Source organism: Chrysemys picta, chromosome 2 (assembly GCF_011386835.1).
Source record: "Chrysemys picta bellii isolate R12L10 chromosome 2, ASM1138683v2, whole genome shotgun sequence".
Classification (NCBI taxonomy): domain Eukaryota; kingdom Metazoa; phylum Chordata; order Testudines; family Emydidae; genus Chrysemys; species Chrysemys picta.
This window is the reverse complement of record NC_088792.1, coordinates 248,935,337-248,962,582: the sequence shown is the minus strand read 5'-3', so window position 1 is coordinate 248,962,582 and position 27,246 is coordinate 248,935,337. Positions and strand designations below refer to the sequence as shown.

The following is a 27,246-nucleotide window of genomic DNA, read 5'->3' as shown; positions in this document are numbered from 1 at the left end:
ACTAAGCACGCATACAACTAATTTTTAGAAGTGAGTGAGGTTAGTGCTTAAGAAAGATACCAGCTTGACAGCAGTTGTGCCTGAAATCCTTTATTTCTCTACTAAACAGGTACAGGAATGGCAGACTCAGAACTACCAAACTGACCTTACTGCCTCCATCTTGATGTAGAAAGCCACCTATAAGGATGTGTCTACACTATGGACTTTACAGCAGCACTGCTGTACCGCTACAGCTGTGCTGCTGTAAGCTCTCCCATCTACCACTCTCCTGCCGGCATAATTATGCCATCCCCAATGAGGTAGCATTAGCTATGCCAGCAGGAGAGCCTCCCCTCCTGACATAATGCTGTCCACAGTCACTTTTGTCGGTGAAACTTAGATCGGTCAGGGGCATATTTTTTCAAGTTTTCAGTGTGCTGCAGGTCTTTTTATTGATAATGCAAAAGCCATACTATAGAAGCTATCCGGGGAAATGGTTTTATCAAATGATTAAGGAACAGATGGGGATAAGCCTTCTAGAGGCTTTTTTGCGCATGATTTAGTTGAAGCTTCTGACAGCAGGGTAAGAAACAAAGCTAGTCTTTCCCTCCCCTTCTTAGGCAAAGGTTGAGAAGACTATGTTTGGAAGGAGCAAATCTTGACAGGGGGTACGTCTTCACTTACCGGAGGGTCCGGCGGCAGGCAATCGATGTTCTGGGATCGATTTATCACGTCTGGTTTAGACGCGATAAATCGATCCCGGAAGTTCCTGTTATTAACGTAGCTGAATTTGCGTACCTTAGTCCGAAGTGGGGGGTTAGTGGGGACCAGGCCAGGGGTGTGAAAAAAAAAAAAAAACTACACCCCCCTGACTGACATAAGTCCCAGTGCAGACAGCGCTATGTCAGCGGGAGACACTCTCCTGACGACATAGCTAACGCTGCTCATTAGGGGTGGTTTAATTATGCCAGCAGGAGAGCTCTCCTGTTGGCAAAAAGCGGCTACATGGGAGCCCTTACAGGAGCACTGCTGCAGCGATACAACTGTGCCACTGTAAGGTTCATAGTGTAGACATAGGTGTTTTAGCAGATAGCCTTATTGCCTTACTGTATCAATAAGCACATCAGCTTGATGTTTCTGCTAAACTGATTAGCAGTGAAGAAGTTAATGCTGACATTTAATATTTAAGAATCCAGAGTTCATCTATTTACATGAATTGAACAGTTCATCTTTCACAGCTACATCTTAAAGCTGTCTGCAGATTCAGGAATGTAAGAACTGCCTCTTTGGATCACAAAGGTCCATCTAATTCAGAGGTTCTCAAACTGTGGCCCGCAAGCTCCATTGAGGTGGTCCGAGGATAGCTCCCTCTAAGGTGCATGCCTGGATGGCCGCACACAAGTAAATGAAGGGCCACCCAAATAAATGAGCCATGCAGGGCTGCAGTGGCCAGAGAAAGAGGCGACTTTCCCCAGCTCCGAGGCTGCATCTGCCGGGGAAAGACAGTCCTCCTTCCCAGTCTCAGTTCTGTGGCAGGGGAGCGACCCCACTCCTTCCCAGCCCCAGCTCAGAGGCTACCGTGGTTGGGGGGGGGGGGGGGGGGAGGAGAGAGAGAGAGACACAGACAGACAGACAGACACACACACACACACACCCCTTCCTTCCCAGCCCCAGCTCAGGGTCTGCCACAGCCGGGTAAGAGAGGGCACATCATTTGCATTAGAAAGGTAAGACTACCAATATTAACATGAGTTGTGTGCTTTTATTTGTAGAACAAAAAAATGTTGTTTATTATTAAGTTTTTTTTATATAGCGCTTTTGTCCAAAGTGCTTTACAATAGTTAGCTAATGGTACAAACAACATTTGGAAAGATCCTTAAGTGGTCCGCCAAGACCCTCAGCAATTTTCAAGAGGTCTGTGAAAAAAAAAGTTTGAGAACCACTGACCTAATCTATTATTCTGACTAAGAGTGGCAGATACCAAACGTTTCAGAGCAAGATGCAGGAACCCCTGGAGCAGACAATTATGGAATAACCTTCCCAGACCACATCCTGAAAGAAATCTTTCCTCAAACCCCTCTTCCGGCTTTCAAACAACAAAAACTTCATCAAGCTCCCCATCAGAAGCAAGCTCCCCACAGACCAGGGTACCGAGTCAAAGCAGCACCAGCCCCTCCCAGATGAAAAACCTGTAGACATCTCCACTGTTACAATGATCCCACCAACACACATTTCAAGATCCATGGGTCCTACACATGTGGTGTACTTCATCCAGTGCACTAAATACCCCCATAACTATATGGTGAAACAAGAATCACTACTCTCAAAAATGAACTCACAGGAAATGATAGACAAAAAACACTACCTATGGGTGAACACTTTTCACAAAGTGATCACAAACCTTCAATACACCTTCATAAGTAGAGTCTGGGAGCTTAAATCCATAACTTTGCAGGACACTTCTAAAAATCATGGATTGAAGAGACACATTGGATTTATGGCTTATTACAACAATCTCTGCTAAAACACCCCCAACTCTGCAGCTTCCTCTCCCTCCATGACTGGAGAGGTGTTAATGGGCCACTTCACCTTTGATGCTCTCTTGAAATGTGTTAACTTATGCAAAACAATCTGTTCTACCTTGTACTTAGCTGGGACACCAAGTACTGTACATTCCCCAGACCTGAAGAGCTCCGTGTGAGCTTGAAATTTTCTATCTCACCAACAGTTGGTCCAAAAGACATTACTTCACACATGTGGTCTCATTTTCTACTGTCATACTATCAAGATTATTATTTTATTATTTTTCCCCTTGCCCTCACTTGTAGATCATGATAGCCATCATTGTCCAATTTCAACTTTTACAGTAAAATGTCTCCCCTGTACGATATACAATCTATTTTAAGAGGACAGATACAGTTTTCACTCAAATATAACTAATTGACACTCTGTACCTCAAAGTAGCACCCTGGACCCCCCATATTCACCACTGTCATGTGATATGTTTTATACAAAGTATGCCTTGTGATATATCATTTAAAAAATCTTGATCTGTTGAACCTTAATATCCTGTTGGATTGTATGTATTATCATTGTACATGAAATTATGAAGTACTGCTGTATGTGTTACTGAAATACATTGTGAGGTTGGGAGACACCCAGAGCTGGCTTTCAGTAGGGACAAAGGAGCAACAAACGCTGGCCAGACAGGCATTGATCCCAGAGACTTCTCAGATAGGACAGGCAATGAGGACTGCCTGACTGCACGTCACAGCAAGGCTCTTTTTAGCAGCTGGAAAAAAAATATAAAAGAGGGACAGTGACATCATCATTTGGCCTCTCTTCTCCCCCATCTCAACACCTGGAAGACAAAGACTTTGAACTGGGGACATTGGTCCCAGGCTAGGAAGGGAAACCAGCCTGTGTATTGAGAACTGTGAGCTGCCTGTAACATCTATTAGGGTGAGACAGACTGCTTGATTCAAATATTGCTTAGTCTGTAGAATTTATACTGCGTTTTTATTTTTATTTCTAGGTAACCAACTTTGATCTCTTTTCCTGCTACTTGTAATCACTTAAAATCTATCTTTCTGTAGTTAATAAGGCTTTTTTATATGTTACCTAAAACAGAATGGCTTTGGTTGAAGTACTTGGGGAATCTCAGCTCAGGTTAACAAGGGCTGTTGCACGTCCACTACCCTTTTGTCAGTGGCAAACTAATTAATGAGCTTGCACTGTCCAGTGGAGTCCTAAGTAGTAAGAGGCTATACTTCTGGAGTGCAAGGCTGAGGTGAAGGGTGCCTCGCACTGTATGATTCATGAGTGCCTCAGGGAGCATTCGTGCAATTTAGTTGGGTGTGGGGCTCCACATGCTAATGGCTGAGTGATCACAGCACCTGGAGGGGTATTGCTACCTGTCTCTGGCATAGCATTGTGTGAGACCGTCAAGGCTACAGAGTTAAGGAAGCACAGCGGTTCCACAGTTCCAGGTTGTACCCCAGGGATCCCGTTACACTAACACTATGAGAAGGGAAGAGGGGGTTTTAGAGTTGTCAGGAAAAAGTATTAATATTCTATGTCAGTCATCAAAATCCAGTATAAATTCTTTTATTAAATCTGTTAGGGGAAAAGTGAGGAAATCAAAAAATGTGAAACTAGATACAGACACAAGTTTCACCACACCACAAAACGAATCATGAGACAAATCAAGAAGTCAAGAAAAGGAATTAGCTACATTAAGTCTAAGGATGGCAGAGAGTGTGCCACAAAACCGACATTCATGAAGAAAAAGGGAGAAGAAAAAGCACTGCATACTACAATGTGGAAGATAGAAACAGGGACGAAGAGTATAAAGTGAGGAAAAGCCGCTTAAATGAATGGTGTTCTGTTTGAAATGCTACAGTCCCTGAATGAAGAGTCAAAAATTAACCTGGGGAGGGATAGCTCAGTGGTTTGAGCATTGGCCTGCTAAACCCAGGGTTGTGAGTTCAATCCTTGAGGGGGTCACTTAGAGATCTGGGGCAAAATCAGTACTTGGTCCTGCTGGTGAAGGCAGGGGGCTGGACTTCATGACCTTTCAAGGTCCCTTCCAGTTCTAGGAGATGGGATATCTCCATTTAAAACAAAACAAAACAAAAACACCACACACCTGCTAAAACTTTTCAGATATACACAAGGAGAACTTCCAACGGACTTCAGTCTTAATTACTCAACCAAAGATTAATAATGCTAGGATATATAAACAACAGTGAACTATAAGCCTGATAAGCCACCACTAAGTTTTGTTGAAAGTTGTCAGGACATGGATACATCAACATCTTCAGACAAAATGTAGCAGAAGTCAGTTTGGTTTCCACCCAGTTGTAGGCATAAGGGAAGCAATCTTTGCCCTGAGGATCTTAAGCAATCACATGATAGAGATGCAAAGGGAAATGTATAGGTGCATTGTGGATTTTGAGAAGGCATCTGATAAAATCCAACACAAGAAAATTTACATTCCTCAGGAATAGGTTATTGACTTCCGAGATCTACAATTAATAAAAAGCCTGTATGGAGACAGAAAGTATCAAGCCAAAGAAACTATTAATTGAGTATTGCAACATCAAGAAAAGTGTGCATCCTATCTCAGCAACTATTTAATACATAATTAGAAGGTATAATGAGGGAAAGTTTGTAAGACACCAAAGAGAACATACAGTTCAATGGCATATACATGAACATAAAATATGCCAGTGGCCCAGTCTTCATAACTTCGACTAGGGAAGAACTTCAGAACATTCTTGCAAGTATTGTTCACAGTAATAAGACAGACAGAATGACAATCAACATTAGGAAGAAAAAAATATAACAAGTAAACATTTATGCATAAGGTAGGCAACACTGATATCTCGACAGTCAAATGGTAGTACAAGAAGCCTAACAACATCAGACAGAAAATGTGACAAAGAAATTAAGAGAAGGATACAGCTTTTTTTTTTTGGGGGGGGGGGGGGGGAGAATGTATTCAACAACTTCCAAGGCTGCTGAAAGTTCAAACTGCACATACATACTAAATTACTACGTGCTCCTCTATGGATGGGAGAGCTGGACTCAAGAAGCACACAGACAACTCAGTCTTGGTGTTATAGAAGAATGTTAAAAATTAGCTGGATAACCAGAACTATGAGGTGATGAGAAGGTTGGATTTAAAAAAAAAAGAGCAGAGTTTCCTACTCTCCACTGGCAAATAAATACATTTATATATATATAAATAAAGGTCTAGAAAGGAGGAATCCTGAAAATTAAAGTCAGTGTTCAGATACACATTTTCACCTATCCAGCACACTTTAAATGGTGCAAATATGTACACACGATATGCCTTTTACACTCAACTTTATTTTACTTGTTTTCCAGTTTCATAGAACAAGTTAGAAATTTTAATCTGAACAATTTTGTTCACAATATTATCTTTCGAGACTGTTAATGACTCCATCTGGAGCCAGGAAATTTAGAAAGATAATTTACATAACCCTCTCCAACGCCATATTTGGCAAACATCATGCAACTAGTGTAGGCTTTGTGTTTATGAAACAGCATCAGTAATTTCAGCTCAGTTTTGGGAAAGTTTGCAAATTAAGACCCAGTGCTACAAACTCTTGTGCAAGTGATCAACTTCACACATGCAAGTGCTCCCATCCTTGTTATGCATGGATCTGATCCAACTCAAATTAAAGTCAATGGAAAGAATTTCACTGCTTTTGCTGCAAGCTGGATGGCATCCCAAATGGGTATTTGCAGAACAGAAACCTTAATGTTGCTACAATATATGGCTAAGGAAAGGGAACCCATAGTCAAAACATGTTTTAAATCCTAAAATAAGTTTAACTTTTTGCAGCATTTTGAAGAACCATGGAAGCACTAGTGCAGGGGTTCTCAAACTGGGGGTTGAGATCCCTCAGGGGGTCGCCAGGTCATTATATGGGGGTGTCGCCAACTGTCAACCTCCACTCCAAATCCAGCTTGCCTCCAGCATTTATAATGGTGTTAAATATATTAAACAGTGTGTTTAACTTATTAGGGGAGGTCGTACTCAGAGGCTTGCAATGTGAAAGGGGTCTCCAGTAAAAAAGTTTGAGACCCACTGCACTAGTTGCCATAACATTCTGAACTATAGAATAAAAAAAAATTCAATCTAGATTTGCAATATCTTTACAAACGTTGCCAGACTCATTTTGTAAGCATTTATTAATCAGATTTGATTATATATTTATATATCTATCTATATATACACATACACACCCCAGTTTACATTATGTAACTAATTATGATGTTAATGCAATACAAATACAGTAGAACCTCAGAGTTACAAACACCAGAGTTACAAACTGACCAGTCAACCACACACCAAATTTGGAACCGGAAGTACACAATCAGGCATTGGAGGCCACACACAAAAAAGGCAAATACTGTACAGAACAGTACAGTGTTAAATGTAAACTAAAAAATAAAGGGAAAACTTAAAAAAAATGACAGGGTAAGGAAACTATTTCTGTGCTTGCTTCATTTAAATTAAGATGTTATAAGCAGCATTTTTCTTCTCCATAATAAAGTTTCAAAGCTGTATTAAGTCAATGTTCAGTTGTAAACTTTTGAAAGAACCTACCATCACATTTTGTGCAGAGTTACAAACATTTCAGAGTTACTAACAACCTCCATTCTCAAGGTGTTCTTAACTCTGAGGTTCTACTGTATGTCTAAGTTACCCATTAATATAAGGCCTACCATAAAACCTCTCAAGTAAAGATTTATCAAATTACATTTTCCCTCATGTAGTTCAGGTCAGAAACTGACTAAATGTATTAAAGGCTTTCAGTGACTCGAAGTCATTGAAAAACAGAAGTTGGTCCCAAATGCACGAAGTAAAAGATAATACTGCTTTGTATGCTTGAAGCAAGAACAGTGTCTTTAATCTCTCTACAGTAACATGATAAACAAATGTTTATTAAAACAAACCTTTTCATTCCACTCTTATACATAAAAATCAGGTATCTAGAATACAAGGAAGATGCTTATTTATTTTGGCACTTCTAAACTATACACACCTACTTTCAACTAAGCTTCCTGTATGTTAAAAATAAAATACTTGACTGCCTTTAATCTTTACCTCCAAGAGAACACATTTCGCAGACACCTGAACGGACGTCTAATCCATAATAATTTAATAGTAAAGGAATACTTTAACTAACGTAAACAACTATTATTTAATGTAATGCAGAGAACCTTACTTTCTCTCAACGTTATGAATTACCTACATTTTCAGACACACACTTCTGATTTTCTTTACTGGGCTTGAACTCTTTGGTGCCACGCAGTAGGAAACATGGGATTGCCAGGGAAGATTAACTCAACTCTGTGACGAAAGAATGTTGCTTACCAGTAAGCGCTCTGCCACACAACAAGTTCAAGAGTGTTTTTGTAATCATTTCATGACTCACCTGACTTGGTTCAACATAGCTGCTGTGTTGTCAAAATTCAACCATGTTTGTTGTAGCCAGATCAGATAAGAGTCATGAAATGGTTACAAAAAGAGAGAGTTGTAGCCTGGAAGGGCCCTCACTTGTAAACAGTCATAATTTGCTGAAGAAGAACTTATTTAGCCGTTTAGGCAGTTCCACAATTCACACAGTGAGAACACTAAGAAGTGCAAGTTGAGACGGCATGTCTAAACCAATGAATACACAATGATTTGGGCATAATTCAGTGCACATGCCAATTTTTTAAGGGTACAAAAGTGTCTGGCCATTCCATAACTACTCAAGGTGTGAAACTATGATAATCAGAGGATACCACCACCATATCGGTCCCACAACTCCAGACATTCTCACAGATCAAAACTGGGCCCAAATGCAGTAGCAAGAATGCTTAAAAAAAAAAAAAAACCCACCCCCACACACAATTTTAACTTCCATTTCTGACCTGGTGGGATCAGTCTCTTTCGACCTGCAAACAGTAACAGAAAGCTGAACCAGTATAAAAAAAAATATTTCTACTTTCAAAGACAGCCATAGTACAATATTTCTACAATATTGTTAGATGGCCAACATGGCTAATCTAATCATCTGCTTAACAGGGTTGGAATACTGTTGAAGCATTGTTGCAGAACACTTGCAAAGCAGTGTTATGTGATACCAGGGCATTCCGTTTGCAATCACATTTACTCGCTTTGTATAGATTAACCTTGTAGTGTGGACATGACTGTGGCCGTGTCTACTCCAGGGATGGGTACCAAAAAAAAAATTCTATCAGAGCTAACACTAATTAATCAGTAAGAGCCATAACGTAAACAGGTTACCATGGCCAGTCCCCTTTAAGTTAAGCCTATTGAAAGCAGAGGTAAAAACAAAGGTCTAGATACAAAAGCCCTGTCTACACCAGGGCTCCCAGTAGTTCAACTGAACAAGGTGGAAAACTCCTCCAGGGTAGGCAAGGGGTCAATAGATAGCTCCATCATGACTTCACTGTACAGACTGGCAATGGTATCATGCCACATATGATTTTTCACTCTGGACCTCTGAACAGAGACCATTAAACACCACATCTTTAGTGAGTTGGCCGAGGTCCAAGTGCTGCAACCACAAAACCCCACAATCCCTACTCATGAGAACATTCAGCAACATTTAGAAGACTTAATCCAACCGCTGTATTGCTCTATCTTGATCAAGAAGCTCAAAAACAGCCTATCGAGTTACTGCGAGGACTTCCAGTCCTTCACACACACCAACAGCTGCCACAACTATTCACAACAACTGAAAGAGTAGCTCTAACAACAATGCTGTCAATGCCTCTTACCTCAGCCTCCAACATAAGGGGCTTATACAGTGGTAGTTGTGACCTATCTCCTGAAAAAAATAGCTTATAGTCACGACAGTGCTCCTGGTCTAAGAGGAATAGTCTTAAAATCACTTTCACGTACAGATTTCCAGCACAGGTGTACAATGAAAGTCAGTCTGTGGGAGTTCAACACTGACAGCTAATGATAGCTAGGTCGGCAATTAAAAAAACAAAACAAAACACCCCTCAATAATTTTGAACCTTCAGGACATGCACACAGCTAGCCCATCTAATCATATTAATTTCTTACTATCATCCTCATCTTCCATCCTACCGCTTATCATTCACTTGCTGTGTCCTATTTTGAAGGTCTTTAGAGCAGGACTATTTTCTTGTATGTTTGTATACCATCAAATACATAATACAACTATACTCACACAGTTGAGTCTGTCCTGCTCACTCTGTATGACACACTTGAAGAGGGGCAAAGGAAAAATGTGTCAAATTTTGTTCCCCATATTACAAAATCGGGAAGGCTAGAGGCAAGTTAACTTTCCTTTTTTACACAATTAGTGGTATAATACGTTGCAGTCTAAGAAGTTGCTTTCTGAAAAGTTCCAAGATGTGGAGTACAGCATAAAAGTCCTGCATTTCATTCTCTCATCTATTTAACGCATGCAAATAACTCACTACATTAATGGAAAGGCATGTGTATTAGGAAGAATGATGCAACTGAGGAGAGGCCTACACCTCCCACTTCTAAAGAATGTACTCAAAATGCTCCGTCACCAATGGCAATGAGATTCATGCTGCCGAGCACCCTCAACATCTTGAGGCTAGCAATAACTTGTTTGTCAGACTATTTCTACAGTTTTAGATTGCACTCCAATTACATTTATTTCATCTTTGGTAGACGATTATAGGAAAGGGGATTTCTCAGATTTTTAGTAAAATGTTTGTCACTAGAACAGAGGTGGGCAAACTACAGGCGGCCTCAAACCCCTCCTGCCCGGCCCCTGAGCTCCTGGCCCAGGAGACTAGCCCCTCTCCTGTAACCTCAGTTCACTGCGCCGCTGATGCAATGCTCTGAGCAGCGGGGCTGCAAGCTCTTGCCAGGCAGCGCAGCCTGACCTGGTGCTCTGTGCTGCACAGTGGCATGGTTGGCTCCAGCTGGGCAGCACGGCTATAGCACCGCCAGCCACCGGTGCTCCGGGCCGTGCGGTAAGGGGGCAGGGAATGGGAGGGGGAGTTGGATAGAGGGCAGGGGAGTTTGGGGTGGTGGTCAGGGTGCAGGGGTGTGGATAGGGGTCAGGGCAGTCAAAGGGCAGGGAACAGGGGGATTGGATGAGGCGGCGGGAGCGGTCGGGGACAGGGAGGGGTGGATGGGGCAGGGGGGCCAGCAGAGGGTAAGAAGCAGGGGGGGTCAGATAGGGGGTGAGGGCCGGGCCATGCCTGGCTGTTTGGGGAGGCACAGCCTCCCCTAACCGGCCTGCCATACAATTTCGGAAACCGGATGGGGCCCTCAGGCCAAAAAGGTTTACCCACCCCTGCACTAGAGGACATTCTGAAGCAACATTTTGACAAACAATGACTTAAGAGTATTGACTAACTTTAATTGTAAGACCCTGCTAAGATCTCAAAGTTATTTGAACTGGTACAATCAAACTAGTGAAGAGGCTATATGTCAGTGGTTCTCAAACTCCCCCCCCCCCACGGACCACTTGAAAATTGCTGATGGTCTTGGCGGACCACAATGATCTTTCCAAATGTTCTTTGTACCGTTAACTAACTATAGGCAAGTGCATTGGATAAAAGCACTATATAAAAAACCTTAATAAACTTCTTTTGTTATACAAATAAAAGCACACAACTCATATTTTAATATCACTAGTCTCACCTTTCTAATACAATGGATGTGCCCTTTCTCCCCCAGCCCGCAACCTGGGTCTGGGAAGGAGCGAGGGAGAGACACACACACACACACACACACACACACACACACACACACACACACACCCGAGGCCACAGAGCTGAGGCTGGGAAGGAGAGCTGTCTCTCCCTGTCAGCTGCAGCCCTGGAGCTAGGGAAAGTGGTCTCTTTCTCTGGCTGCCACAGCCCTGCACATCCCAAATTCCTCCCACCCCCTCTTCTCACCTCACTGCACCCTCCCACCTAACCCCTAATCCCCCCAAGGCCACCACCTCACCTTACATGTGCATCCTCTCCAGGGTCCAGGCACCTAATTACTGGAGCCACACCTGCGCAGCTCCACTAATTAGGTGTGCGGCCACCCAGGTGCACACCTTAGAGGGAACTATCCGCGGACCACCTCAATGGAGCTCGTGGACCACAGTTTAAGAACCTCTATGTGAATATTCCAGTAAACTATTTTCTATGTCTTGCCTCAAAATTACTATATATAAAAAGGAAAAAGGAAAACCCCAGTATTTCAAGTCCACAAATTTCAGAGGTTGAATTCCATTTTTATACAATATGCAGAAGTCATGGTACATTCTACTGAATTACATGCTAGATAATGAGCCCTACAAATTTTTTTTTTAAATCCATGCAAGCAACTACCTCTATAAAATGAAGTATTGCACTTCAAGAAAGGTTTTTAAAACTCAACAGATGAGTGTCTTTGTTTGTAAAGTGAAAACAAATATGCTAGAGAGAAATTATTTATTTACTCTAACACTATTGAGATTAAAGACTATCGAGACCAGGCAGGAGAAAAATACTCAAAACAGTATTAACATCAGGGTGGATAAAAATAAAATAAATAAAAATATTGTTTTTATTCACATCCTTTTTTTATAAAATGCTTTTTTCCTCAAAAAGCATATCTAAAGAGTTTTAATAAAGATATAATGTATCTTTAAGATATCATCATGGAATAGGGATTATAAATTCTAATTCTATAATATGAGAATATATTTATGTAATGTTTAAGAAAAGTTTTGTAAATGAGTTCCAATAGTTCATGGATTAGGGACCCAATCTTATGGCGTTCCACAGGCTTCTGTATAGATTATTTAGGTTAATCTTTCTATCTACCCAATGGGATTCGGTGCTCAGTCTAGAAGATACCAGAGATGCTTAGTTGTGCAGTTCTCAAACTGTGGATTTGTCTCTCCAGAGGTAACATGCTTGTTAACAGCAAAAATGTTTTAAAATAAATAAAGTAAATAAATAGAGGTGAGAAATAACAGACCTCAACTCTATTGTCCCTCTGCAAATTTGTGTACACAGAGTCAATCCCTTACCTCTCTCTAAAGTTTCAAAAAGTTCAATGAACAGAAGAAGATTGTTGGGGGCGGAATAGTGCTGGACAAGGAGAAGAAGTCCAGAGATAAATGTGAGAAGTGAGGGACGTATGCTTGCTATGTTAAAATATTATATGTTTGATGTTGAAGAAAAAAATCCAGAATACTCAACGTTGTTGTTTTAATTAAATAAAACAATTTAAATGTCTGTCTGGTGATGTTCTCCTAATACAGCATGGCAAGAAAACCCTCCAAATATTAATGATTAACCTGTTGAATTGGAGATAGTTCACCTCCCAATCACTTCATAAATATCTGCTTCAATTCCCTTTGGTAAATGAAATAACCAAACAATCATTCATTTTCTGATATAGCTGTAAAACTAATCTGAAAAGTTTTCAAAATAAATCACTGTTTAAAAAATGTAGAGTGTGTACCTTCTAAAAATGAAACCTACATCTATCTCTGAGTTGTGAATAATATGTTTTAAGGTTATAACCACCAACAAGAATGCACTTTTATGTAGAAAACCACGATTAAATCGAGTTTTCCTGACTAGTGATTTAAATCAAATCCACCCTGATTAACTAAAAAGAGCATTACTGTGCAAAATTGCAGCCCTAATTCTGCAAGCCCCCAAATAAGCAATTCATACTCTTTCAAGCAGTTCCATTTACCTCAACAGGACTGCTCATAAGAATTTGCAGGACTTGACTTGTTAGTACAGCTATTATCATGACTTATAAAAACATTACAACATTCTTCAGTGTGATAAATATATTCTTCCACACTCTCTACAGATATCCCTTTTCTCATCCATCACTATTAAAACAATTACTTGTAATATTACTTGTGCTCCAAGTAATTTAGACAACATATCATACATTTTTGTACTTCTTTAGGGGAAAAAAAGGACAACTTTTTAAGCTTAGGTTGTTCCATTTCAAAAGTAAGTTTTGTATAACAACCTTTATTCCCTTTTCAAACAAAATAAACTCTGAAAATTTAATCAGAATTAAATTAAATTATTTAATTTACCTGTCCATACAGTCGACAACAGCGCCCTAACTGGATATCGCTATTGCTTTTACAAATCATATGAAGTAATTGAAAAAAATAAGCTTAATCACTAAAATTATTCTGAAGTCGATGAAAAGCATGTTGCCATGGAATGTAGTTATTTACGATACTGCTCTTTTTCTTCTAGTGGGAAAGCAGGACTTCATTCTGAGTATTTTAGATTGAACAGCAGTTTACTGTATGTAAGGGAATTCTAGGGTTGACCACAGCCAAAACTACACACGAGCTAGCTTGAATCCAGGTAACTATGGCAATAAAGAAAGTGTGTATTAGAGCTATTATTGTCTTCTCAAGTCTGCAGACAACCTGAAACACCGGCTCAGATGAGTGAAGCTCAGAGCCACTGTAAGTCGACAGTGCGTAGACCCCACAGTAAAATGACCTAAGGTACGTCGACTCAAGCTACAACTTCAGCCCAAGCCCAGAAGTCTATACAGCAATGAAACAGCCCCGCAGCCCAAGTCTCTTGAGCTCGAGTCGACTGGCACAGACCAGCCGCGGTTTATCTTTGCTTTGTAGACATACTCTAAGTCTACTTATAAGGCCTAGTTCCACCAGGAGGCAATAATCAGCCACCCCAATGTGAAGAGCATAACTAACTGATGTTTTATCCCTTACTTGCAGGTGATGGAGGCTAAGTCCCATCACACCCCTCTAAGAGCCAGGTGATATATTTTCCATGTAAAAAGAATGTGGGGTTGATGCAATTAGTGATTCATATTCAGCACACCATGGACTGCCAGATTCAGTATAAATGCCATTTAGAGCCAGTAACTGTAATACTCAAAACAAACTCCTGGAAATATACAGTTTTTAATTAGTCGATCCAGAGTACAGGAAGCCATTGAAGTGGGCAGTCATAACGGAAATAAGAATCTCATTTTGCACTCAACTCCTTAACCACTCTTCAATTAAAAGTTAACTCTAAAAATATAATTAAAATGATAGTTTAAATTCAGAGCTAAAGATGCTACTTTCTCATATTGTTGTGCCCACGCACTATAGATCATTTGGAGCAACACCACATACTAACGAGACCCATGAAAAATAACACTGGTCTACAATTTGAGAAGTCGTCTGCTTCAGAGATAAAATGTGCTATTTATTATGTATTTTGATGTGCTGAATTCAAATATGACAATTAAAACAACTGATTGGCTACTGTTTCTAAGATATTTAAGTTTTTACATTTTATGTCTATGTATATTGTATGGATAGAATTTTAATCATAAATTGTAAACTTAGGTCTTTTCATGTGTTTATGGTTGCTTTACATGATAATATTTCACCTGTCCTGTTTATGGAACACTTTAAAAATCAGCAAAAGGGTTATATAAATAAAATTGATTATGAAACAAAAGGCAAAAAACTATTATGTACATAGTTTAATCCTATTCAGTGTCTACTCGGCGCTTCTTGGCTTGTCTCTTGTATTCATTAAATGGAGCATCTCTTGTCACTGTCCAGCAATCGTCTGCAAGCATTGATGGGCTCCATTTGCCCCGATAGTGTTTCTCCATTGTTGTAATGTCCTGGTGAAATCGCTCGCCGTGCTCGTCGCTCACTGCTCTGCAGTTCGGTGGAAAAAAGTCTAGATGAGAGTGCAAAAAAAGTACCTTTAGTGACATGTTGCAACCAAGGCTTTTGTATGCCTTGAGGAGGTTTTCTCCCCAACAACCTGTAGTTGTCTGCCTTTTTTCTGAGAAAATTTATTGCCACTAACTGGAAGGCTTTCCATGCCGTCTTTTCCTTGCCACACAGTGCATGGTCAAATGCATCATCTCGAAGAAGTTCACGAATCTGAGGACCAACAAAGACACCTTCCTTTATCTTAGCTTCACTTAACCTTGGAAATTTTCCACGGAGGTACTTGAAAGCTGCTTGTGTTTTGTCAATGGCCTTGACAAAGTTCTTCATCAGACCCAGCTTGATGTGTAAGGGTGGTAACAAAATCTTCCTTGATTCAACAAGTGGTGGATGCTGAACACTTTTCCTCCCAGGCTCCAATGACGGTCGGAGTGTCCAATCTTTCTTGATGTAGTGGGAATCTCTTGCACGACTATCCCATTCGCAGAGACAACAGCAGTACTTTGTGTATCCAGTCTGCAGACCAAGCAAGAGAGCAACAACCTTCAAATCGCCACAAAGCTGCCACTGATGTTGGTCATAGTTTATGCACCTCAAAAGTTGTTTCATGTTGTCATAGATTTCCTTCATATGGACTGCATGACCAACTGGAATTGATGGCAAAACATTGCCATTATGCAGTAAAACAGCTTTAAGACTCGCCTTCGATGAATCAATGAACAGTCCCCACTCATCTGGATCGTGAACGATGTTGAGGGCTGCCAACACCATCGATGTTGTTGCAGGCTACAAGATCACATTCCATGAAGAAGAATGGGACAAGATCCTTTTGACGGTCACGGAACATGGAAACCCTAACATCACCTACCAGGAGATTCCACTGCTGTAGTCTGGAGCCCAACAGCTCTGCCTTACTCTTGGGTAGTTCCAAATCCCTGACAAGGTCATTCAGTTCACCCTGTGTTATGAGGTGTGGTTCAGAGGAGGAGGATGGGAGAAAATGTGGGTCCTGTGACATTGATGGTTCAGGACCAGAAGTTTTATCCTCTTCCTCGTCTGACTCAAGTGAGAATGATTCTGGTGCATCAGGAACCGGCAGTCCTTCTCCATGGGGTACTGGGCATATAGCTGATGGAATGTTTGGATAATGCACAGTCCACTTTTTCTTCTTTGACACACCTTTCCCAACTGGAGGCACCATGCAGAAGTAACAATTGCTGCTATGATCTGTTGGCTCTCTCCAAATCATTGGCACTGCAAAAGGCATAGATTTCCTTTTCCTGTTCAACCACTGGTGAAGATGTGTTACACAAGTGTTGCAGCATACGTGTGGGGCCCACCTCTTGTCCTGATCTCCAATTTTGCAGCCAAAATAAAGGTGATAGGCTTTCGTAACCATAGTGGTTATACTGCGCTTTTGTGATGCAAAAGTCACTTCTGCTATGTTTGTGGTGAAGTGATCTGCACTGTTCACACAAGTACGAGGCATCTCTGCTCACTTTGGCTAAACAGAAATGTGTCCCTTTGCAAAATCAAACACTGACAAATAAGAGAGCACGACACTGTATGATTTCTAGAGCTGATATAGGGCAATTTGTTCAGCAGCGTGATGTAAGCTTCGTTATGATTGCATCATCCATGACTTCTAGGAATAACATGATGCAATTCATATCATGTATGACGCAATACCAGCTTCAGATTGCATCATTCATTGTTTTGCCTAAAAAGCAAGTACTGTCCAAACCCAGTCATAGGTTTATTCATAGATCCAGTCAAAGATGTATTTTAGTCATTTCTGGTTTAAATTGAGATCCCTTCCCTTTATAACTCACTTATCCTCTGCCATTCCCAAGTCAAGGGTCGTATATACTGACCCAATAGCATATCTTGAAAACTAGAGCCAATCAACAATTTTAAGCATCATTTTCGTTCTCAGTGACCCAGAATTAGTAAAGTTTGACTACATTTATTTCAGAAGCATTTTGGCTGTAGAGCAGTATAATGTTCAAAGAAGCACATCTCACAGAATCATAGGACTGAAAGGGAACCCGAGAGATCATCTAGTCGACTCCAGTCCCCTGCACTCACGGCAGGATTGAGTACTATCTAGACCATTCCTGACAGGTGTTTGTCCAACCTGCTCTTAAAATTCTCCAATGATGGAGATTCTACAACCTCCCTAGGCAATTTATCCCATTACTTAACTACCCTGACAGGAAGTTTTTCCTAATGTCCAACCTAAACTGCCTTTGCTACAATTTAAGACCATTGCTTCTTGTCCTAGCCTCGGAGGTTAAGAAGAACATTTTTTCTCTGTCCTCCTTGTAACAAGCTTTTATATACTTGAAAACTGTTATGTCCCCTCTCAGTATTCTCTTCTCCAGACTAAACAAAGCTAGTTTTTTCAATCATCCCCCACAAGTCTTGTTTTCTAGACCTTTAATAATTTTTGTTGCTCTCCTCTAGACTCTCTCCAATTTGTCCACATCTTTCCTCTAATGTGACACCCAGAACTGGACACAATACTCCAGATGAGGCCTAATCAGTGTGGACTAGAGCGGAAGAATTACTTCTCCTGTCTTGCTTACAACACTCCTGCTATTACATCCCAGAATGATGTTTGCTTTTTTTTTTTTTTTGGCAAAAGTGTTACACTGTTGACTCATTTAGCTTGTGAACCCCAGATCCCTTTCCACAGTACCCCATCCTAGGCAGTCATTTCCTATTTTGTGTGTGCACGTTTGTTCCTTCCTAAGGAGCGTTTTGCATTTGTCCTTATTGAATTTCATCCTATTTACTTCAAAGCATTTCGCCAGTTTGTCCAAATCATTTTGAAGTTTAATCCTAGCCTCCAAAGCGCTTACAACCCCTTTCAGCTCGGTATCGTCCACAAACATTAAGTGTACACTCTATGCCATTATAAATCATAGATGAAGATATGGAACAGAACCAGACCCACAACTGATCCCTGCAGGACCCCACTGGATATGCCCTTCCAGCTTGACTGTGAACCACTGATAACTACTCTCTGGGAATGGTTTTCCAACCAGTTATGCACCTACCTTTTAGTAGCTCCACCTAGGCTGCATTTCCCTAGTTTGTTTATGAGAAGATCATGCAAGACACTATCAAAAGCCTTAAAGTCAAGATATACCACATCAACTGCTGCCCCCCGTCCAAAACGCTTGTTAAGCCTATCAAAGAAAGCTATTGTGTTGGTTTGACATGATTTGTTCTTGACAAATCCATGCTGACTGTTACTTATCACGTTATTATCTTTTAGATGTTCGCAAATTGATTGCACAATATTTGCCCCTTTCCAATCCTCTGGAACCATTCTGGTCTTCCATGACTTTTCAAAGATAATCATTAATGGCTCAGATATCTTCTCAGTCAGCTTCTTGACTATTCTAGGATGTATTTCATCAGGCCTTGGTGACTTTAAGACATCTAACTTTTCTAAGGCTATGTCTACACTAGCACTTTTGTCAATAAAGCTTTTTTCACACCCCGAGCGACATAAGTTACACTGACAGATGTGCTGGCGTGGATAGCACCATGTCAGTAGGAGACGCTCTCCCGCTGCTATAGCTGCTGCTGCTCGTCGGGGGTGGTTAAATTATGCCAACAGGAGAACTACATACACAGGAGATCTTACCTTACAGTGGTACAGCAGTGCCACTGTAAGGTCTCTGGTGTAGACATAGCCTATGTAATTTTTAACTTGTTCTTTCCCTATATTAGCCACTGATCCTACCACATTTTCATTGGCATTCACTATGTTAGATTCACTACTAACCTTTCTGGTGAAAACTGAAACAAAAAAGTCATTTAGCACTTCTGCCATTTCCACATTTTCTGTTATCATTTTTCCCTTCATCTCTGAAGTCCATCACTAACAATAACCAATTAAACTGCACAAATCTTGAAGTTGAGCAAGTATTTGAGTTTCTTATTTGGAAAAGGGAGGAAGTAGTCAAAAATTTGTTTATCAGTTTAATTTTAGTCTCACTTCCTTAGTTGTGTTAATTCATCTTGTTTTAATTTAAAATGTTAGACACTGCCAAATAAGTTATTTGAGTTTGTAATGTATTAGACCTCAGTCTCTACAGTAACCAAACAAATTTAATGAATATGAAGTCTTATGATGCTTCTCGACCATTATGGTCAATTTACTCAATGTATTAAAGGAATCCTTAATCCATAGTCCCAGGTATGTGCAGTAGCTTTGCTTACTAAAAATACTTATGAAGTCAAGGATTAAAATCAGTAGCTGGGCAGCAGCCGTATTTCTAAATAAAGTGGGACATTTTAGACTAAAAAGGTAGCCAAGTAGTACTTACTAGGAGTGCAATTCATTGTTCCCGAACATAGAAAAATATCATTAAGTATTCACAAAACCAAAAGAGAAAAAAGCAACTGAAAGTAATATTCTCTCTTTTGCCTTATTTTAAAGGTATAATGATTAAGTCTTTTTTCTTGAATTGCTTTCAGAATAACACAGTGGTTCTCAAACTTTTTTTTACTGGTGACTCCTTTCACACAGCAAGCCTCCGAGTGCAACCCCCCCTTATAAATTAAAAACATGTTTTTATATATTTAACACAATTATAAATGTTGGAGGCAAAGCAGGGTTTGGGGTGGAGGCTGACAGCTCGTGACCCCCCATGTAATAGCCTTGTGACCCCTTGAGGGGCCCTGACCCCCAGTTTGAGAACCCCTGGAATAACGCATCACATTTAAAATTAGACTGTTTCAACAGATCAAATATATACTTCAATATACAAATTACAGAAATGCTATCAAATTTAGTCATGTTGACAAACGGAAGATTCAGGCAGTTTTACAAATTTTTTTTTAGTAATCATATCGAACTGTTTCAAACCTCTTTAAATTTAACCATTTATTCATAGATTTGATTAGAGGTAAGTAGCTGCCCTGGATGAACTAAAAAGACAAGGTGGGTGAAAATGTCTTTTATAGAACCAACTTCTGTTGATGAAAGGGACAAGTTTTCAAGCTACACAGAGCTCTTTTTTCAGGTCTGGGAAAATACAACTAAATACAAGGTGGAACTTAGTTTAGCATAGCAGTCAACACACACTTTAAGGCCAGGGCTACACAACAGACCTACCGACCTATATCCAGACCACGGAGCGACATAATTAAAATGGCCTAATCCCCTATGTAGACACCACTATGTTGATGGGAGAGTTTCTCACGCCAACATAGCTACCACCTCGCAGGGAGGTGGATTAAACTACACGAACGGTAGAAGTTCTCCCGTCGGCGTAAGAGCATCTTCACTAATGTGCTGCAGCTGCACTGCTGTAGCACTGGCTGTGAAGACAAACCCTAAGATGTTTCCCAGACCTGAAGAAGAGCTGAGTAGCTTGAAAGCTTGTCTCTATCATCAACAGAAGTTGGTCCAATAAGAGATATTACCTCATCCACCCTGTCTCTAAAATCTATGGGACCAACATGGCTACAACAACAACTTTAAACAGATCACATTTATGCCAGCCAACATCTATCTGTTCTTTTTAAAAACTTTATATATACAATGTGGCCAGGAACTGAATGCTGGTGTAAATCCTATATACTATTGCATTTGTCTAGAAATCCTAGTATTTATATAATGCTTAGGCAACATGACACACAGGCAGATCCCCACACTCACATGGAGACCCACTGAATTCAAGGGTATTCCACATTTGCACAGGGGTCTGTCCACACACACCAGGCTGCAGGCTGGTCTGTATAGGCACTGTATATCAATAGATATATATGCAGCTCCAAAGAAATACCTCTTCTGGCAACTGGCATTTACTGAGCTACAGAACATATATTTGCTTCAAGGGATAAGTTACAACATGCATCATGATTTTTTACACACTATATACTTAAGCACTCTCTCTTTTTAAAGAGTTAGCAGGGTAGTTTAAAAGAGACACAATCCCTACATGATTGTCACAACCCCGAAAAAAAACCCAACCAAGATTACACAAATGTAATCATTTCTTTCAAGAAAACAATCTGTCCTGCAAAATACTGTGCACAAACCCCAAATAAATCCCTAAACCCAAATATTTATTTCCACACAGCTACCCAGGATTTGGATGTTTTAGTTTGAATATAGGGTGATTTATAAGTGAAGTGAAACAACAAATTCAGACAACTAAAGACTATGGGCCCAACCCTGTTCCCATTTAAGCGAGTGAGAGGTTTACCTGCGGCTGCCGCAACCACAGGGTCCTTTCGAAGTGACAATAAATACAGGGGAGCTCGCTCGCTCCCCTTCAGTCACAATCCACTCCCACAACCGATACTGTCAAGTTACAGGGAGTCTCCCCCTCCTGCAACCCAACACTCACATCCCCGCTGCGCGGAGCCCCCGGGCCAGCCGGCCAGGGCAGCAGGGGGCTCCAGGCACTCGGTACACCCTCTACGGGGAGGCAGGACTGGAGTCCCGCCCGCTGGCACTGCCTACAGCGGGGCTAGGGGTGAGTAACCACCGGCCCGGGATGGGCACGGAGCACCTACAACTCCCAGCGCTGTCGCGCCCGAGCCCCCCCATTGCCGCCCCGCACGGGGCTAGGACTGGGGCCAGCGCCAGCACCTTGCCCTGTGGAAATGCGGGGGAAACGCGTCCCCCAGGAGCAAACTCCCGCGGGCGAAGTTTGTCGGTCGAGATCCCGCACCCGAGGACGGGGTCGCGCCCTGCCCACCCCCACAGGGGCAGCTCCCGAGCCAGCCCGGCGACACGGGCTCCCAACATGGCCGCGGAGCAGCGGCCGGAGCCCAGGCAGTGAGAGCCCGCAGGGAAAGTTTGCCCGCCGCCGCCCGCCTGGCTCCTGCCACAGCCGAGCCTGCCGGTGCCTCGAGCACCGCGCTAACTTACTCCGGGGGAGCCGGCCCGGCGCGCGCAGCTCTCTCCGCTCGGGCCCCAGCTGCGCTCGCTCCTGCTAACTGCCAGCCGCGTCCCACAGCCGCCCAGCCGCGCTCACACATAACCGTCCCTGGCCGCAGCTGCGGGAGGACGGGCTCCAGGGGCCCCGCCCCAGCCCTTGGGATCTAGGGGGAGGGGCCACCGCCGCCATCGCCATCTTGGGAGAGGAGGGGAAGGGCTTCGCGGCGCTTGGTTGGGTGTGGGGACGAAGAAGCTCAGGAGCTTCCCCCCGGGCTCTGAGCTGTGGGGAACGGGCGAATGGGTGAAAGAGTCAACCCCCTCTTCCCACACTCACTGGAGAGTTTCAGAGTAACAGCCGTGTTAGTCTGTATCCGCAAAAAGAACAGGAGTACTTGTGGCACCTGTACTTGTAGTCCACGAAAGCTTATGCTCTAATAAATTTGTTAGTCTCTAAGGTGCCACAAGTACTCCTGTTCTTCTTTCTACTCACTGGAGAGCCTCCCCCCCCCCCCACTGGAGAATCCTCCCTAGAGCCCTGCCCCTTCACTCTCTGGAGACTCTCCACCCGCCCCACAGAGCTGCCTGCCCCCCACCCCCTTCACTCTCTGGAGAGTCCCCCCTACACTCAGTGGAGAGAATCCCCTGTACAGAGCTGCCCTTCCCCAGCTCCCTCACTTGTAAAGACTCCCCCAGTGCAGACCTTACACCAAGTCTCCTCATTGGTTGATGCAACTCCTTCCTTATTGTGGATTATTAAATTAAGGAGTGTTTTCAAAGTCTTACTTTAGGGAGGGGTCCTCTTGATGCGGGTGAGTCAATGAACTATTTACAGTGTTTCGGATTGTTCCCACAGCTCATGAGATGACTATACTTCTGGGGAAATGGCATGTTTGAGTTGAATCCCAACCCGATTTTAGTGTGGAGCAAATAAAAACAGTGTGAACAACTTCAGTCAGTTCTAAACTTTGGAAAGAAGTGGATTATTTTGATAAACAAGACACAATTAAACCTGATCTGCATCTTCTGCTCCTCTGACCACATTTTACCCTTACTTCACTTCTATGCAGGCTTCTTTCCTCATTAAATCTAATGAGACTCTTAGCCCTGTCGTCATCTCCTCCTGCTTTCTTTGATCTCCATGTGATTCTCTTCTGACTGCTCTTTTTGTCTCTTTTGCCTGCTCTAGAGCTAGACTCCGACTCTTTGCATTTCAGTGCATACAGTTGCAACAGACTAATACTAAATTATGCCAACCTCCCTCCCCTCTTCAGTAAAACTTCTGATGATCCAGCCACCTTCTCTGAAATAATTGTTCTGTGAAGCACTCACGCAATTCTATGAGTTGTACAAGCTGAGCCCTTAGGTTGTAAGACTCTTGAGGCAGAGATTTATTAACCATTCAGCATACTTCATCTACTGCAGTGTTTTTCAGCCTTTTTCATACTGGGATCCTGCTCTCATCTAGCCAGGATCTATCTGGCACCCTCCTCCCATTTTGCAATATGGGAAAGGCAGAGTAGTTGCATCACCCTTACAGCTAGTCAGAGTCCCCAAGCTCGGAACTCGTGATATATTGCAGTGTTTCTCAGCTGATGGTGGGGAGCAGCCCCCAGGGAGGATCATGAAAGGCAATTGGGGGGTGGGTGGGACATGAAGCATTGCAAATTTTATTGCAAATCTAATGCAAAAAATATCTTCTTCCCTCACTTCCTGCACATCCTTATCCTTCCACATCAAGTATTCTCCGTCAACCTTGTGAAACACACACACATTATATAGGCAGATCACTGTAGTCAATGATAAATTTACTGTCATAGTAAAAAGTGGAAGGGGGTCCTGAAAATATTTTATTTTGAATAAGCGCTCGCCGACCTGATCTATTGTATTGCACCCTGTATAATAAAATGCTGCAAAAAGGATCTCATTTTCCCAATAGAATCCTTTACTCCTGTTTTAAATGACTACTTCAGTTGCCCACCCAAGTTTTTCAGTACATTTTCAATCTTTTTTTCTGGCGACCCAGTTGAAGAAAATTGTTGATGCCCGCAACCCAGCGGAGCTGGGGATGAGGGGGTTGAGATATGGGAGGGGCTCAGGGCTGGAGCAGAGGGTTGGGGTGTGGAGGTGAGAAATGGGGCCAGGAATGAGGGGTTCACAGTGTGGGAGGGGGCTCTGGGCTAGGGTAGGGAGTTGGGTGCAGGAGGGGGCTCTGGATTTGGGGGGGCCTCAGGGATGGGGCAGAGGTTTGGGGTACGGGAGGGGGTCAGGGCTCTGGGGTGAGGCCAGGGATGAGCGGTATGGGGTGCAGGAAGGGGCTCTGGCTTTGGGGGGGCTCAGGGCTGGAGCAGGGGATTGGGGCACGGGCTTACCTCGGGCGGCTCCTGGTCAGCGGCAGAGCAGGGGTGATAAGGCAGGCTTCCTGCCTGTCCTGGCACCGTGAACCACACTGTGCTCCAGAAGCGGTCAGCAGCATGTCCGGCTCCTAGGCAGAGGAGCGCAAGGGCTCTGTTCGGCTCTCGCCCAAAGGCACCACCCCCCCTCCCAGCACCCATTGGTCGGAGTATGGAGCCCGTGCTCGGGGCGGGAGCAGCGCGCAGAGCCCCTTAGCCCCCCCACCTAGGAGCCGGACCTGCTGCTGGCCGCTTCCGGGGCGCACGGTGTCAGAACAGGTAGGGACTAGCCTGCCTTAGCTGGGCAGTACCGCGTATGGGACTTTTAATGGCCTGGTTGGCGATGCTTACCAGAGCCACCGCGACCCAGTGCCTTACATACCGTGACCCAGTACTGGATTGCAACCCGCTGTTTGAAAACCACTGTTTTAGGCAACCCATTTGTGCTAATCCCTTGGTTGTAGGTTACCACCTATTCTAAAAAAAGAACAGGAGTACTTGTGGCATCTTAGAGACTAACAAATTTATTAGAGCATAAGCTTTCGTGGACTACAGCACACTTCTTCGGATGCATATAGAGTGGAATAAATATTGAGGAGATATATATACACACATACAGAGAGCATGAACAGGTGGGAGTTGTCTTACCAACTCTGAGAGGGCAATTAAGTAAGTGAAAAAAAACTTCTGAAGTGATAATCAAGATAGCCCAGGACAGACAGTTTGATAGGAAGTGTGAGAATACTTATAAGGGGAGATAGATTCAATGTTTGTAATGGCTCAGCCATTCCCAGTCCTTATTCAATCCTAAATTGATTGTATCTAGTTTGCATATCAATTCCAGCTCAGCAGTCTCTTGTTGGAGTCTGTTTTTGAAGTTTTTCTGTTGTAAGATAGCCACCCGCAGGTCTGTCATTGAATGACCAGACAGGTTAAAGTGTTCTCCCACTGGTTTTTGAGTATTATGATTCCTGATGTCAGATTTGTGTCCATTAATTCTTTTGCGTAGAGACTGTCCGGTTTGGCCAATGTACATGGCAGAGGGGCATTGCTGGCACATGATGGCATATATCACATTGGTAGATGTGCAGGTGAACGAGCCCCTGATGGTATGGCTGATGTGATTAGGTCCTATGATTATGTCACTTGAATAGATATGTGGACAGAGTTGGCATCGGGCTTTGTTACAAGGATAGGTTCCTGGGTCAGTGTTTTTGTTCAGTGATGTGTGGTTGCTGGTGAGTATTTGCTTTAGGTTGGGGGGTTGTCTGTAAGCGAGGACAGGTCTGTCTCCCAAGATCTGTGAGAGTGAGGGATCATCTTTCGGGATAGGTTGTAGATCTTTGATGATGCGCTGGAGAGGTTTTAGCTGGGGGCTGAAGGTGACAGCTAGTGGTGTTCTGTTATTTTCTTTGTTGGGCCTGTCTTGTAGGAGATGACTTCTGGGTACTTGTCTGGCTCTGTCAATCTGTTTTTTTACTTCAGCAGGTGGGTATTGTAGTTTTAAGAATGCTTGATAGAGATCTTGTAGGTGCTTGTCTCTGTCTGAGGGATTGGAGCAAATGCGGTTATATCTTAGAGCTTGGCTGTAGACAATGGATCGTGTTGTGTGTCCTGGATGGAAGCTGGAGGCATGTAGGTAAGTGTAGCGGTCAGTAGGTTTCCGGTATAGCACCTCACCATTTTTATAGGGTAAATTGTGCAAGCAGTAGAGGATATTCACAGACCCTGAAATTGCTTTTTGCAGCCTATGAAACACTTCGGGAGATGGTAATATTTTTCCTGCAATATAATTATGATAGATACAGATTTGACCACATTGTATCACAGCCTAATGACACAACATCAAAATGTACAACATTTTTGGTTCATTAAGAAGGTTTCACTTATATGAAGACAGTAGGGTTTGGGTTCTCCGGTTTTCATATTCACCTAATTATTGGGCTGTGAAATTACTGGCTTTTTGGCAGAAAAGAAATGGCCCCAAATCCTTAATCTATGAAAAATCCAAATTAAGAAACTAACGGGTGGAGTGTCCAAAGGGAAGTTTTTGGTATTTCTCCCCCAGAGCCCCGCTTTTAAAGGTGACTGCATTTTTTTAAAAAAAGGAACAAATCCTACCTTGGCCCAAGTGGCCACAGTGAAAACCTGGTCTGTTATGCTGCATGGGGTTGGGGTTGGGGTGGAAGGGCAGAATTCGGGAGGCTGCACAGGGAGTGTGCACCTATTGCTAAGACTAAGATTTTGTCACAAAGTGACTTCCAGAGACCTCCGTGACATTTTTGCTTCAGCCCCAGGGTGGCAGGGCTGGACCTGCTGTCAGCCAGTGGGTCCCACGTGCAACTCCCAGCCACTGCGGAAAGCGAGGCCCCCCTCGCAGTCCCCAGCCAGCACCACAGGTGGCAAGGAGCCCCTGCCCACCCAAGCTACCATTGTGAGTAGCGGAGGGACCCCCACAGCTCCAAGCCTCTGCCATAGTTGGGGGCACCCCGCAGCTCCCAACTGCCAGGGGTAGACTTCACAGCTCCAAGCTGCTGCCAGCGGCAGCGGGGACCCCGCGCTTTCAGTCACCATGGGTGAGGGGAACGCTGGAGCCCCAGCAGCTCCTCCCCCACTTCAATGGAGCTGGGTCAGTTCACATCAGGTGAGTATCTGGTTCCAGGTTTCTACCGCATTGTACGTCTATTAGTGGGTGAATAGCAGACATCCACTTTTTTCCATCCAT

At 42.9% G+C, this 27,246-nt stretch overlaps 2 protein-coding genes across 6 annotated transcripts in view; both read right to left on the bottom strand.

Annotated features, from left to right (window-relative positions):
• Positions 1 to 22,518, bottom strand: part of PLEKHF2 (pleckstrin homology and FYVE domain containing 2) — a 128,467-nt gene extending 105,949 nt beyond the window's left edge. For 2 of the 5 annotated variants that reach the window (XM_065585942.1, XM_065585943.1), the window contains exon 1: positions 22,123 to 22,412. The gene's annotated coding sequence lies outside the window, so the exon portion shown is untranslated. The other 3 variants (XR_010598936.1, XM_005291612.4, XM_065585944.1) reach the window with 3 other exon arrangements.
• The window catches only part of LOC135981207 (uncharacterized), a 104,814-nt gene extending 77,568 nt beyond the window's left edge, over positions 1 to 27,246 (bottom strand). Inside the window, exons 1-2 of the mRNA XM_065582475.1 lie at positions 27,202 to 27,246; positions 25,267 to 26,352 (exon numbers count right to left, since the gene is read on the bottom strand). Of these exons, the coding sequence (XP_065438547.1) occupies positions 25,285 to 26,352; positions 27,202 to 27,246 (1,113 nt within the window). The 3' untranslated portion in view covers positions 25,267 to 25,284. The remainder of the gene's footprint in view (positions 1 to 25,266; positions 26,353 to 27,201) is intronic.